Genomic DNA, 15,544 nt, shown 5'->3' with positions numbered 1-15,544 from the left:
AGACTCAAAAAAGTAACAGGTTGGAAAAAATGTGCATGTCTAAGAAGCATAAATGTAAAGAGATGTGTAATATTCTCCCCAACTACCCTCTCACCCTGCAAATCAACTGCTTAAGTATAAATTAGGGGTAATTTTATGAAGAGATTTTACACATGAAAAATACCTAGGAATATTAAACGATTTTATGTAAGCAAAATGCAAAACAGATAAGGCTACTCTGATAAGGCATGACTGAGCAAAAAGAAATCAAAGTACTGACTTCCATTGTTCCAGGCCCTTATCTAACTAAATCTTCCAAGAACTCCAAGTTTTCCACCATTCTGAGGATTGCAATGAGTACCTGAACTAGAAGAGAATCACATTCACGTTCCAGATTCACAAAATGGGGCCCACACATAAGGAACTGCCTTTATACAAATTAAAGGGCCATAGGCTCCCCTCTCCCCCCACCTTGAGACAGAGTCTCGCTCTGTCATGAGGCTGGAGCGCAGTGGCACAATCTTGGCTCACTGCAACCTCCGCCTCCCAGGTTCAAGCAATGTTCCTGCCTCAGCCTCCTGAGTAGCTGGGACTATAGGCGTTCGCTACCACGCTCAGCTAATTTCTATAATTTTAGTAGAGACGGGGTTTCACCATGTTGGCCAGTACGGTCTTGATCTCTTGACCTTGTGATACGCCTGTCTCAGCCTCCCAAAGTGCTAGCATTACAGACGTGAGCCACCGCGCCTGGCCAGGACCATAGATTTTACTGGCCCTTACGAAGGCGCAAGACTGACTTTATTCTGCACGTGATCAACTTTTTCAATGTGAGTACTTCCATTCTGTATATATCAGCCCAGAAAACATTTACATTTATTAATAGTCAGACAGCCTACATGGTTGAATAAACCTGGGCTTTTTCTTTATCTAACCCCCCCGCTGGCGACCAATCTCCACTGTATTGGCTACCACATTTCATTTTGAATGTTTTAAGCCCAATCATACAGCCTGCCCAATCCAGGAGGGCCAGGTCAGCAAGATGGAATATGATGCCACAGGGCAACAGAGCCATTATTATAACATTAGCCAAGCTAATGTACTGCCTTTTCTCTCCCCTAACAAAGCCCTGCCACCAATTGTTAAAATTATTATTTTTAGTCAACGAGAAATAATGAAATGGCATCCCCTCCTTCACACACTCAAACCGTTTTTATTTTTCCAACCCCCTCCCCCACCCCGACCGACACAAACCTTTGTTGGGGAGAGGAGGTTAAACAGAGGAAATTGAATGAATGGCCCAAAGAGTCAGTCTATCCCATTAGCATTTGTTCTCCTCTATTAATATTCAGTAGGTTGAACTTAAATTAAACCATGTCTATTGTCTTTCACAAAAGCAATAAATATGAGCTGAAAATTGTAAATCATTGCAGTAAAGGCAGCTTGGTTACTGTGCCTGCAACCTCAGCTAGTCACCATCAGCTGACGGGAGAAGTGCGTCTGGGATCCAAGACCATTTAGCCACAAGGCAGTGTCCATTTGTGCAGCCGAGAACTCTAAAGAAATTGAACACAACAGAACCCTGCCATCAGCAGCTCTGCACATTCAGGAGCTTTTCACCCCATCTCCCAAATTAGCAAGAAATGAAAAGACCGCACAAAACAATACAACAAAACAGGCTTCTGAGTCTGGAACAGCAGCATCAAAATGGAATACGAATTCCTGTTGTTCTTGGTGACTGGAGTTACTAGTGTATGGCTATCTCCCTCTTGCCTTATATGATGGGCGATGGGATAATTGAAACACAAATTAGGCCAAAGATTCCTTTAGCTGAAGGAACTTCTAAAGCAACCGATGAGAACGACAGATTTCAGAACACAAATGTATGGACAGAAGACAACTCTTTTCTAATATCTGGGGAAAAAAAAGGGACTAGAGCATGTAGTCTGTATCATTTTATGATGTTTTAGACACGAAGTTTTACCGGTCCTCTCTCATTAGCTACACATACATGACAATAGAAAACTAAAGGAAAAGCCAATGGCTCTATTCCACAAAAGCAGTGCCCCAAAACAAGGGTTAAAAAGAAAGGAAAAACAAGGAGGGCTTTGAGGCTGTTCCAGGGCTTCTAAAACATCTGGAGCACACCAAAGTCATTAGCATATTAGGGTGAGTCAATGTATTTAGCTTTGTTGTAGAAAAGATGCACAAAAGGTAATTCTGTATTATAGAGCCAATGCCGTCTGTCACCCTGTCACTGTGAGACAAGGTTATCACATTACATATCAAACAGTCAAGCATCCAAAGACAGCTTTCATTTTCAGCAGCAATTTCTGTGTGTGTGTGTGTGTGTGTGTGTGTGTGTGTGTGTGTGTGTGTGTGCACTTTCAGATGATAGAAAAATTATAAAAGCAGCCCCCATGGCTGAGGTAGGGCCCTCTCTGAGGTCATCAGAACGCATGGTTTGCTGCCATTGATAGTGAAAAATAAATGTTATGTTCACTCAAGTTTTGCAAAGAGAAAAAAAATGAATTGCTTTTTAAGCAGGGTAGGCATTCCGATGCCAGGGCAGATTTGGCTTTGGGCCTGCTTGGCATGGTCAATATGAACATGGAGTTTGCCCATCACTGCACACATGCAGGTCAGCATGTGAAGCTTCCAATGGAGCACAGAGCTCCAGGGAGAGGGGCGAGCAGGGCACAGGGTCTGCAGAGCACAGCCCAGGCTTGTCCACTGACATGCTCACCAGATCAACACACTGGTGTGACTGAGAACAAATGCCAAGTCATGAGGCAGGATGTCGGTGGCACACTTGTGGTCAACGAGGCACAAATGAAAGTGGTTTCATACCTCGGCTTATGGAAAATAATTATCCCTTTCCCTTATGAGACCAGCCCCTGGGCCGACTAGGGCTCCCCTTTGTCTACTGTCAAATCAGCTATGGAGATTTCCCATTCCGGTCAAGAAAAGACAATCCAAAAACACCCCCACCCATCACTACTTAAAACAGTCCCAAGATTTGGAGGCAGGAATGGGGAGGATGAATAGGTGGACGCGGGGGACATATTTTTGTTACATTTAACCCCTGCAAAAACACATGTAAATACTGATTTGTAAATCAACAATCTCACAAGAGCTCTCTCACCACCACCAGAATCCGCCCCCACGACACACCTTCAACAATCTACACCTCTTTTGCATGCACAATTTTTTGAGAAAGCGTTAGATACTAAGACCTGACACAGTGTTCATTATTAACATGGAAAAGTTGGGTCACTGGGTAGATAAGGAAAATGTCTGACTCTATCCTTTTTTTCCTATTTCAGAACCAAGTAAATGACTCTTTGAGAAAGATAGGACCCTGGGCCCCAGAAGGCAATAAACGCCTTGAGCTACAAAGGAACAAACCCAGCAGACATCTCCTATTTCCTCAGAGGAAGAGGTAAGCAGAACACTGCTACTACTAGAATGGGCCCCATTCTGGCTCTCTAGACCCCAAATGAGTAAGAACCACCAAAAGACAAAAGATCTCCCCTTCGTACATCCTAACCAACAATCCCAGGGGGACAGAAAACACTGCTCACTGAAAGGCTCCAACAAAAATAAATAAAAATAGACAACAAGGCTGACAGTTTAACTTTATTCAACACAAAACCTCTCACAAAAACAAAGAGCCGTGATCTTCATGAAAGATTTCCCAAACAGACCAGAAGCTATTTAAACTCTGATGATCACCACTGTGAACATAAATGTACTGCTCATTTTGGCACAACTCCGTTACTTCTTTGGGGCAAGGGCTCATCCTCCCCACTCTCTTCCCCTCTTCACTCCTTCTTCATCCTTAATATGACCTTTATAACAATCAGAACAAGTACAGTACCTAGAATAATAATAATGACTGAATTATAAACACCCACGATGCTCTACAATCAGCAGTTCTAGTTTTGTGTCCAATCCCATGACTACTCTATCCCAGGCCGTAACTGCTCTGGGTCCACACTTCATCTCAACACCCTTTTAATTTTACACTGACAACCCAGTCAAACACACACCCACCAGACAACCCAGTTATAAATACGCACCAAAATATAAATCCCTGGAATCCCCTAGGATATGCAACTCGAGCTTCTATCAGCTCATGAAAAGAATTCCACACCACAGAGGGCCCAGAACTGACCACCTCCAAGGTCAAAAGCCGCCTACAGAAGAAAACTGACTCAAGGCGACAGTGGGCTTAGGCTGATGTGTAACCATGAGCGGCAGAACAATGGCATCACTGCAGAGCAAGGGAACTCAGTCACATGAAGGAGACGGAAACACAAGGGCTTTTTTTTTTTTTTGAGATTTTTTTCTAAGACAGATAAATGAGCCCAACATGTGGAAAGTCTTGTGTTCAGATAAACTAACAGGCCCAAATTTGATTTCTCATCTCACAGAATTTGCACTTCTCAAAGGGAGATGTCCATGAACACAGCATGTTCACAGATAGCTAATGATATTCTTCTACCTTCAAGTAATTACAAGTGTGTATGTACTTAGGTCTCCAAAGCTTCCTATCATCTTTACCCCACAAATGTAAGGTACCAAAAGAAACCAGGTATCCAATTTGAGCCAGGCTCTCCAAAGATAGGCAAAGCTGCTGCTTTAACTCGATCGACAAGTGCCATAAAGTTATCGGTTTGTGTACTAATCTGTAATGATAAATGGGCAAAGCTCCACAAACTTTGTGTCCTGACTGACACCATAATTTGTAGATAAATAAACAGCCACACCCTTTGCCCTGAAACCTCTCTGGGCTGCCTTCATTCCCTAGGATAAAAGGAATCTCTTGGAAGTTCTAAGTTCTGTTTTCTTTGTAGCATGACTAGGAGGGACAGTAGTTCCCCTGTTTCCTTATTACCTCACTCACATATCAAGAAATCAACTGCCCTCCTACTTTTCAAATGAATATATTCAGAGAGGATTAAGTAGTCCATTCAAAGTAAAAAAAAAAAAAAAAAAAAAAAAAAAAAACCTGCTGACAACAAATAACTTCAGAAAGGCCTACTGCCTCCCAGAGCAGCATTCTTTCCACTACTGAAATATAATGAATGGAAGCAGTACAGAAAGCAGCACTATAGGAATGTGGCCATGGAATCTGCTAAGATTTGAGGCACCAAACATTGAAGGTTCCTCAAATTCATCTGTGTTTACAGACAGTAATACAGACATGAATTAATGCACGAAATTCGGGAGAAGAATCAAGAGCACTCGAAGTTTAAAGCTTTTAGGTCTCAATCCAGAACCACTTCAGGTCTCAGGATCTATTTGCATGCCTCAGTTTCCTCCATCTTTCAAGGAAAGATGATGGAGGTAGAAAAAGAAAGGATTAATGGAAATGAAAGCAAACATGCTGTTTATGAAGGAAACCAGAGCTATGGTGAGGATGAACTAATTAACTTTAATCAAACATTTATTTTTAAATGCTGGGAAATGATCAGATAAATTGGTAATAAAATAAAAGGGACCAGCTATAGCTGGATGGCATTCAGTCTCCAGAGAAATGTCTAAAGTCATACAAGCCTGATTGAAACTGCAGCTTTGGCCAAAATGGTCAACAGAGCTTAATGCTTTAAGAGCGACATTAATTCTCTCTTGTAAATTTCCACAGTGCCTTTGCAGGAGCCACCATTGCCCCTAGGGAGGATATCAAAGCTAAAAGAATATTAATATTAAGCAAATTGCAACACTTTTTACATAGTCTCTCATATATATATATATATAGCACCTTGCCATCCACAATGGATTTAATCAGGACCCCAGCAGGGAAACCCACAAAGGCCTATTTCTCCAACAAAAGCCATACCAGCCTGAAACAAATCTAGAGCTATTTGGTTTGTCTTTTATTTATAGGAACAGACCTTCTATCCCAGGTTCCTCAAGATAAGCCACCAAAAACTGCACCTGACAGACCCGTGGAGCAGCCATCCTCAGAGCCGGATCATTGCAGAGAGACAGAGAGGAAGAAGGACAGAGGGAGGGAGGGAGGAAGAGCGCAGTGAGGCAGGCTCCGGAGCACTTGTCAACAATCCTCCCCTGTACGTAATAAGCAAGCGGCAGTGCAGATTCCGCGCGGCAATAGGACGGCCAGAACAGCAATGGGGCCGAGGGGGAGGGGAGGCAGCCAGGAGAGAAGGTTATTTATGTGCAAGGGAGGGAATCGAACACCAAAGAGGAGGGGTCTCCGGCTGGCTCCCCCCACCCTGATAAATTAAAATGAGAAAAAGGAAAAGAGTCACTAGCTTTTCATCCTGCCATTTCCCCAACCTGCAATGCAGACAAATCCGAAGAATAGAATTTCTGACATATGGGGGGGGAGGGGGACATTCACAGTTTAATTGTGCACACTTTTGTGTCCCCAGCCGGTCAGATGCCCCCACCCCATTGCCAAGCACACCCCACCCCCACAGACAGCGGACTCCAGGGCGCAGTTTCAATGGCATCCCTTTTTAATATCATAATCTGTGTCATTCAGCACTTGCCTTTTATTTATTTTTATTTGTTTTTTTGGCTGGGAAACCTGGGCAGCTCTCCAGACAGACTGCAGAAATCTCTTTCCACATGCTCCTCCTCCAGCCCGCCCTCCCCCTTACTCTGATTCCAGCTTCCACGGAGCCTCATTACTTATGAAGTGACCGCATGGGCCACCGCTGCCCCCAACAACAACACAGGGGCACCCCTCCCCCTGCCCTGCGCAGGCCCCTCCCCGAGGCACATAAATTGATCTAATCTAATCAAACAGAAGCTGTTTTCTCTCATTGTTTCTTGAGGATCTTTCACAGAACTGGCTCTGTGGTCTGGCAGCTGCTGGGAGGGGTGAAAAAGGCAGGAGTCCAACTGAGGGCTGGCCAGCTCCCTGGCCTCAGACAACTGGAGTACACATCTCCTTTCATATGTTATAGCTTTTTGATTTTTAAAGTCAATTCTCTTGAAGCCTTTCTTTGAACTTCAACCAGCAATGATAATGTCCAAAACACATGCTCTCAACACTACCACACGCTTCTCTTCATGCCCTTCCAAGGGAAGCAAGATGGTGGCCAAGTCCACATGGCACTGGAAGTTTTCCTCAGATGCATCCAGAGGAAATGGAAACATGCCTTACTAGTACTTTCAGTTTCTTCTTTCCTAGTTGTGGAACCATCTAACGAGGCCCTTCTGGGTTCTAATACTTCACACACAGTAACTTATTTATACCTCACAAAAACCCTGAAGGTAGATGTCAACTTTGCTCAGGAGTGAAGTCACCCAGGCTAGCGGGTATTCTCTCCACAATGGCCAACTCTTGTTTCCTAAATAATTAAAGCTCATGAACATGCCACAACTTCTTACATCAAAAATATATAAACATAAATATGTATATACATGTACATAAACACACACACACACACAGACATCACGAAGGTAGATGATGGTCCTCCTTAGTGTCTAGTTGATATCCACCACTTTAAAATCATAATTATACATAGGGCCTCAGAGATACTCTACTACAATTCCCCCACTTCATAGATGATGAAACTGTGGCTAAAAACAAGTTTGTCTCTTAGCAAAGGTCACAGAGGTAGCTCCTATGTCTCAACAGACAGGAAGGCTATCTGAGAACCCAGTGGCACTGGGGAAGAAGGGGTGGGGTAACCTCAATATACAATTCCCTACAGAACATAGAAGGCTGGAGAAGAGGTGCTCTCCAATGGCTGCCAGGGTGAGCCCCCAGAGCAGACCCTTATTTAGTGCTCTACAGTGCAGCACGTTCCTGTTAACAGCGAACAAGTGTTTGGAATGCACCCCACTACAGCGTAAGTCATACAGAGTCAATTAAAGGACATTCGGGGGATGACTATTTGGCCTTTTTCCTCTTCCTTCTACTGGGACATGTCTTTTGGCTGCTTCAATGATCAACAGCACCCAAAGCAGAGAATTGGAAAGGAGACCTGAGGCAGATATTCTGATTATGCTAATTCTCAGCAAGGTTGGTAAGAAAAGTAGAAACGCCGAGACATAAACAGTTGGCCAGAAATGAAGTTTCAGAATCACGTATGATTAGTGGTTTTCCTGAACACCCCCAGTTCTGTCACTCAAACACTCAGAGTGCACGCAGGCATCAGCACTAATAAAACACTATCTGCCCCTTTCCTATCTCCACTGCTTCCTCCTCTTCTACTCAACTAAAGAGAAACGGGTATTTAAATTTTAAGAAATAAGAAAAGCCTGACCATCGTCATTACTTCCTGATCATGCAGGCAATATTTCCTAAAACACAGTACATGCGAGTCAGTCCTGTGTCTGTCAGGCCGGGAAGGAGACTTAACAAAACTCTCCATTGTAAATAGCCATAAGTTTTAGACTGTTTACATGAAATGTTGGTCCCCTACTAAAGAAGAAACATGCAAACTACCATATTAGACTCACAGCATCCTCTGGAAGACCAAGAATAACACTAAGAAATGGGTTCAATTTAGGAATAACAACACAACTTACAATATTTAAAGACAAGAAAGAGCAGAGGGCGGAAAGACTGGGGAAGAACTTTTCTTTGCTCCATCCATGTTCATTAATAGGCTGAAGGCACCACCATCTAAGTTTCAATAGTGAAATATCAGAGCAAGTCATAAATCTTAAACGAAAGTCCTCTGAATAATCAATCCACTTTAATTTTTAAGGATATAAAGAATATCTGTGAACCCGCAGCCAAACCAAACTACTCAAACATACCCTAAAGCCTTGCCTATGTGCTAACTTTTTAATATTATAACATAAACATATATAAATAGCATTTTGTTTCACCGCATTTGATTATAAACTTTACAAAACAGGTTCCAATGGGAATTGGGTTTTTTCCAACTCAACATCAAGTTACTAAGATCCATCCGTGGCCTTGCTTATTATATCGCTTGCCTATCCATTTTCATTATTACACAATGGAGTATTTATAATACTACACAGCTGATGAATGGTGGGTATTCCACCATGATTCTCATGTCCAAGGGCATCTAAGGCGCTTCTAGTTTATTGCTATCATGAACCATGTTGCAATTCCTCTCTGCAAGTCTCCTGGAAATCATGCACTAGAGTTTCTCTTAGATAATATTTGGGACTGGAAGTGGTAGATATCCTTGGATATGCAAATGTTCAAATTTACAAGTTGAATGGCAAATCAGTTTCCAAAGCAGGTGTCAACTTTTGATTTTGCACCAGTAATGTTACCACTGGAATCTCAAAATGTTTAAAGACCTTCTATAACATGTCACAAGAGGGACCAAGGAACTCTACTAACTCTAATTCAGGAGAAGTCAGAATTTTCAGATGGGATCTCATATTCACAGTAATTCTATGCAGACACCCAGGTTCATGGCTGCCATCCACCTAATTATCACCTCAACCCCAGGACCAACCCCAGTTGGTGCCTTGGTATTTCAGTACCAGGCAATTAATAATTTCCCCAAAACTACTAATCGCAAAGGAGGGGTAGGGTGGTGTGGATTGTCGTATGATAGAAGAGAGTACAAGGTTATGATGCCAGAGAATTTCACATAATACAGAATTGTAATGATCATACAGCATTAGCCATGTATTTGTAATGATATTTCTGTGTTATATGGATGAAATTACGTAGTATTGACCATGTCACATAGGGTGTGATAAAAATTAATGCAGAAAGGTGATCTACTATGCTAATATTTGACTTTCAAAAACATCATTAAAGTGTGGGCACTCTGTGACAGCAGTATAGTAATAATAAATGTTACCTGTTGGAATTTTATTTAAATAAAAGTTAATACACTGGCACTATACCAACCAGAATTAGGTACACACAGTCTGGCTTGAATGCTTTCCAAGAAGGCTTGGTAATTCCTGAAACACCAACAGTGCTGAACTTTGTAATGCATGTGGCTGGCCCGATAGCTAACATGTCAACAAGGCCACACCGTACAATTATAAAATAATACCAATAATTACAAGAACATAGTAGGGTGACCCGGACTGGGTGACGGTATGCAAACTCGTGAAACTAACTGGGTTGTTAAGGCTACAATTAAAGTAGTTGTTCCAATTCAGAAGCTATCAAAAAAGCCAACACTGTAGCCCTCCTTATCCGGATTTTAGATTTCCAAGGTTTCAGTCAGCCATGGTCAACCAAGGTCTGAAAATATTAAATTAAAAAATCCCCAAAATAAACAATTCATAACTTTTAAATTGCACACCATTTTGTGCAGCATGCTGAAACCTTGAACTATCCTGCCCAGGACGTGAATGATCTGCACTGTACAGTATTTATGTATAAGCAAAAAACACAGTATATATAGGGTTTGGTAATAGCGACAGTTTCAGGCATACACGGAGGGTATTGAAATGTATCATCCATGGATATGGGAGGACTACTGTATTCTACATGAATTTTTTAAATTAAAAAATACTGACTTATTTGATAAACACCTTGCACTGAAAACCTTAGTGGATCATAGCACACACAGCTATGATTAAGAATGATTAAGAAAAATCATAAGACTTCTCTCTGCCTCAGTTTCCTCACCTGTTAAATAGAAATAAGGACAACACTGGTGTTGGAGGCATTAATTACACAAGTAAAAGGGTTTGTGCTACACTGTAAACATACAGGGCTACCTACAAGCATTCATGGTAATAAAACACTCAAATTTTGGTTCAATATATATTGTTGGCTTTTTGGCTGGAAAAAGAAACACATAATAAAATGTACTTAACATATTTGAAGGTGATCCGGTTAATGAATTTTAAAAGGTGAACACAGAAATAATGCCAAGTCAAACAAGATGATCAACCTTTTTCAGAATATTTTGAAAACATTACTCAATAGTATAAAGTAAAATTGAACCAGAATCACAAAAAAGCTGTTTACCTACTTAGGAATAGTGAAGAAAGGAAAACTGTATATTAAAAGCACTGAGGCCACCTGCGGTGGCTCAAGCCTATAATCCCAGCACTTAGGGAGGCCAAGGCAGGCAGGTCACAAGGTCAGGAGATTAAGACCATCCTGGCCAACATGATGAAACCCTGTCTCTACTAAAGTACAACAAATTAGCCAGGCATGGTGGTGCACACCTGTAGTCCCAGCTACTCGGGAGGCTGAGGCAGGGGAAGCACTTGCACCCAAGAGACGAACACTGCAGTGAGCTGAGATCTCGCCACTGCACTCCAGCCTGGCAACAGAGCTGGGAGCGGTGGCTCATGCCTGTAATCCCAGCACTTTGGGAGGCCGATGTGGGCAGATTACCTGAGGTCAGGAGTTCGAGACCAGTCTGACCAACACGAAGAAATCCCATCTCTACTAAAAACACAAAATTAGGCCAAGCATGGTGCCTCACACCTGTAATCCCAGCACTTTGAGAGGCTGAGGCAGGTGGATCACAAGGTCAGGAGATCGAGACCATCCTGGCTAACACGATGAAATCCCATCTCTGCTAAAAATACAAAAAATTAGCCGGGCACAGTGGTCCACGCCTGTAGTCCCAACTACTCAGGACTCCCGGAGGTTGCGGTGAGCTGAGATCATACCACTGCACTCCAGCCTGGGCGACAAGAGCAAAAACTCCGTGCCCCCACCACCCCCCAAAAAAGCATTGAAACAAAGGGCTGATAGGTCAAAACTGAAGAGTGAGTAATCACCTTTTCGAATTTCTGACTCTGACAAAAGTAGTACTCTCATATGCTGCTAGTGTGATTAACTGATAAAATCTTTCAAAAGAGCAACCTGGAAATGGAGGTTAACAAATCTGTAATCCAGTAATTTCTAGAAATTAATACTAACAAACCAATAACAGAAGCAACGATTTGCTTCTAATAATTAGTTTGTTGGTTAATACAACAAATTAATGACAGAAGCAAAAATTTCTATGTAGCTTGTTTTAATTATTTTGTCGCTTCTTTGACTGGTTTAAATTCTATGTCCATTTCCCAAAAAAAAAAAAAAAGGAATTATTCTACGTCGGTTTCCTGGGCCATGCAATAGACCGATTAGCAATGCTTTGGTTCTGAATTACTGCATGAAGCCACTGGGGTAGCTGGGTTGAGTCCTGCATGTGTGGCAGCTGACACATTCTCTCCACTACTTGACCCTTGGAGCTTCGAGGCCTTTGCACATGCTGTTCCCTTTTCTGACTATTCTCTCCTCTGCCTAGAGAGCGCCTGCTCCTCTTTCCATTTGACAGGTGTTATTCCAGTACAATTTCAAAACGTACAAAGGTAACATTTACCCAACTGTCATGTTTCTTCAAGAAGAAGATTTAGTCTTGCTCATCTTTTGTTTTGCTTTGAGACAGGGTCTTGCTCTGTGTCCCACGCTGCAGTCGAGTAGCGCAATCTAGGTTCACTACAGCATCGACCTTCCGGGCTCAACCAATCCTCCCACCTCAACCTCCCAAGTAGCTGTACTACAGGTAGGCGCCACCACACCCAGCTAATTTTTTATATTTTTTGTGAAGATGGTGTTTCGCCAAGCTGCCCAGGCCTGAAGCGATCCTCCCGAGGCACCCCAGCCGCACAAAGTGCTGGGATTATGAGCATGAGCCACTGCATTCGCCTTGCTCATCTCAATAACCCTCCAATGCTGCATTGCATTTATGCTGTCAAAGAGTAAGCTGTGTCTCAAGGCCAATCCAGGGCTGCGTAAGCCTGAGGTGCTCTTATCTGGGAAGTCCCACCCTACGTACAAAGCACCTAACATTCAACATTCTCTGGGAAAGGCAAATGTGTCAAAGAACTCTCTTTATGTTTGAAATTATTAGACTAGAAATAGCTCATATACTTTACAATAAATTATGAGATCTCAGCACTCACTGATTAAAATGAGAAATTCCTGGGAAGTAGAAGACCTCATCTTCAGATTTTCAGATGAAATATAATTTCACGAGCACTGAATTTAACAAGCAGAAATCTAGACATACGATGTTTTCTAGATACTTGGGCCTTTATTAATTACAATTTTACAGTTTTTGTTTTTTTGTTTGGAGGCTGATTTTGTTTCTGTAACTAAAGCAGTTTTGCATCTTTCTCAAAATATGTGCCTTTTATATCCTGCTAAGGTAACCTCATTCTGTTACTAAACATTTAAATAAATGTCAAAACTACCTAGAATCCTCCTCCTCTTATTTACACAGTGAAATCATCCAAGTCCCAATATACCAGTAATCACTGTTAACAATTTCGTGTATATTCTTCCTGGCATTTTCCTTAAAAGCTTCATACATCATGGAGAAGACCAGAAATAACCCAAGTGCTGCAACGATAAATATGGAACATCATTTATGGTATTCTCTCCAGTGGCAATCTTTTACAGTTTTCTGAAATCTTGAATTTTTCCACAATTCAGATGACTTTCTTTAGTAATATGGTGAAAGGCAATTTTAAAATTTACATGGTATCACAGGGAAACTGGCTGTGTCAACAGCACAGAAGTAGAGTCAATCACAAGAGAATTACTCAATGATGGAAATGAGATGGAGCTACCAACATTATTTACGTGGAGCTAAGGGAAAACCTACATAAGGTAAATGACAAAGGTAGACAAAGATAATTTTGAACTCAGCAATAAATTGCTAGGCTGTAGTTTATTATTTTCTCAATATAGTGGCACAGATACTATGGGCAAACATATTCTAACATTGCCCAAAAGACTAAAAGGCATTTGAGTAAAATATCAATTTTTTTTTTAACTTTGTCAGAATTGTCTACATAACACACCATGAGGATAGCTGAAGGAATACCCAGAAAGACTTCCTGCCAAAAGCAAGAACAGAGCATAGGGATACACAGGAAGAATTTCACCACCATTTCATGCGTATCCTGTCTCTATGGCTGCACTACTGATAGCCTCTATCCACGCATGGCTTTTTAATTTTACATTAACTAAATCAAATACAAAATTCAGTCTCTTGGCCAGGCATGGTGGCTCACGCCTACAATCCCAGCATTTTGGGAGGCAGAGGTTGGCAGATCACTTGAGGTCAGGAGTTCGAGACCAGTCTGGCCAACATGGTGAAACCCCATCTCTACTAAAAATACAAAAATTAGCCAGTCGTGATGGTGGGCGCCTGTAACCCCCGCTACTTGGGAGGATGAGGCATGAGAATTGCTTGAACCTGGGAGGTGGAGGTTACACTGAGCGAAGATCGCACCACCGCACTCCAGCAGCCTGGGCAACAAAGCGAAACCCTGACTCAAAAAAAAAAAAAGTCTCTTAATCACAACAGCAAAGCTCCAAAAGTTCAAGCATCACAGGTAGCTAGTGGCTACTATATAGGACAGCACAGACACAGAACGTTTCCAACATCACACACAGTTCTAATGGATAGCAATGACCTATAATGCTGACCATGCTGACCAACATGTCTGCAGCAGTCCCTCATCCCTCTGTCGTCCCCTGTTACAAGCTTAGAACCCCCTCCTCACTACCTCCCCCATAAACAGGGCAAGTCGGACAGAAGGTGAATCCTTTTCAGGGGGCAAACGCAGCAGCAGGCTGACAAATCACCTTAAATTTAGCAGCAGATGGCTCGAGGTGGTAATCAGTCTAGCTTGTAGGGGAGGGGAGAAGGGGAAATAGAGATTGGAACTGTTAAAGAGCCCCAGGCTTATTCAGAAAACTAAAAACTGTAGGGAAAACTTCGTATACAAACGAATATCCCAAAGGGTGATTTTAATTAGAAATGGTTTTAGGCCACCTTAATGTGGCTTGACAGTAAAGGAAGGACAGCAATCATCAACTAATACTCTGGACAAAGTGCCACTAAAACCTAGGCCAAGTTGGACTCACATTTTGCCACCTCCAGACACACACACACACACCACTCTGGGATCACTGCACTGGTGCCTTCACACACCAAAGGACAGGGTCAGTAGCCATGAAGGGCACATTTCCTCCAGAATACTTCTCATTCGCTTCCCTCCACATTCTGCAAAAGCATCCAAATGCTTCCCTGACCCAAAAGCATGATAGAGCCACCAAAGTGGGAGAGCAGGAGCATGCCTTCAACACCCCAAAGCCACTCACCACTGAAACAAAACCAAATGAGACAAAGAGATCTAGTGTTTTGTTTTACCTAAGGAGGATGCCAGTGAAGGCATGCCTTGCTCCTAGACACCCAGTTACTGGTAGAACTAGAATTACGATCCAATGTCAGTGCCCATTCCAACATATCAAATTTTTGATGCATTCAATATTGCTTGAGATGGCTACAGTCCAGGAATTCTGGTTTAATATGATTTGACAGATTGCAAAGTGAATGGTTGCATAACACAGCCTTTATCATTTCTAAAAAGCTGCCTAAAATAGATAGGCCTTAAGAATTTTCTTTTGTTGACCCTAACTTAGAGCTTGTTCCCATCGGATGCTCTCCCACAGTCACTTTCTCCCCTCTGTCTGTCTCAGGCCTCCCCACTGACCCAGCTGGCACAGATCTAGCCTCCATTACATGCCACATGCTGGCTCTGAAACTCTCTACTAGGGTTCCTCAGAGACTTCAGAACCCAACAGTCTGTGGGGCACCCCTCCTATACA

General features: G+C 42.4%; 1 protein-coding gene across 9 annotated transcripts in view; it reads right to left on the bottom strand.

Moving 5' to 3' along the window:
• The window catches only part of JARID2 (jumonji and AT-rich interaction domain containing 2), a 275,051-nt gene that overhangs the window by 113,249 nt on the left and 146,258 nt on the right, over positions 1-15,544 (bottom strand). The window contains exon 1 of one of the 9 annotated variants that reach the window (XM_009450551.5): positions 5,877-6,008. The exons of the other annotated variants lie outside the window; for them this stretch is intronic. Coding sequence (XP_009448826.2) covers positions 5,877-5,943 — 67 coding nt within the window. The 5' untranslated portion in view covers positions 5,944-6,008. Of the gene's footprint in view, positions 1-5,876; positions 6,009-15,544 lie in introns of those variants that run through there. 9 annotated transcript variants of the gene reach the window in all.

The sequence above is a fragment of the Pan troglodytes genome, chromosome 5, assembly GCF_028858775.2.
Source record: "Pan troglodytes isolate AG18354 chromosome 5, NHGRI_mPanTro3-v2.0_pri, whole genome shotgun sequence".
NCBI lineage: Eukaryota > Metazoa > Chordata > Mammalia > Primates > Hominidae > Pan > Pan troglodytes.
This window is presented reverse-complemented; position numbering and strand designations above follow the sequence as displayed.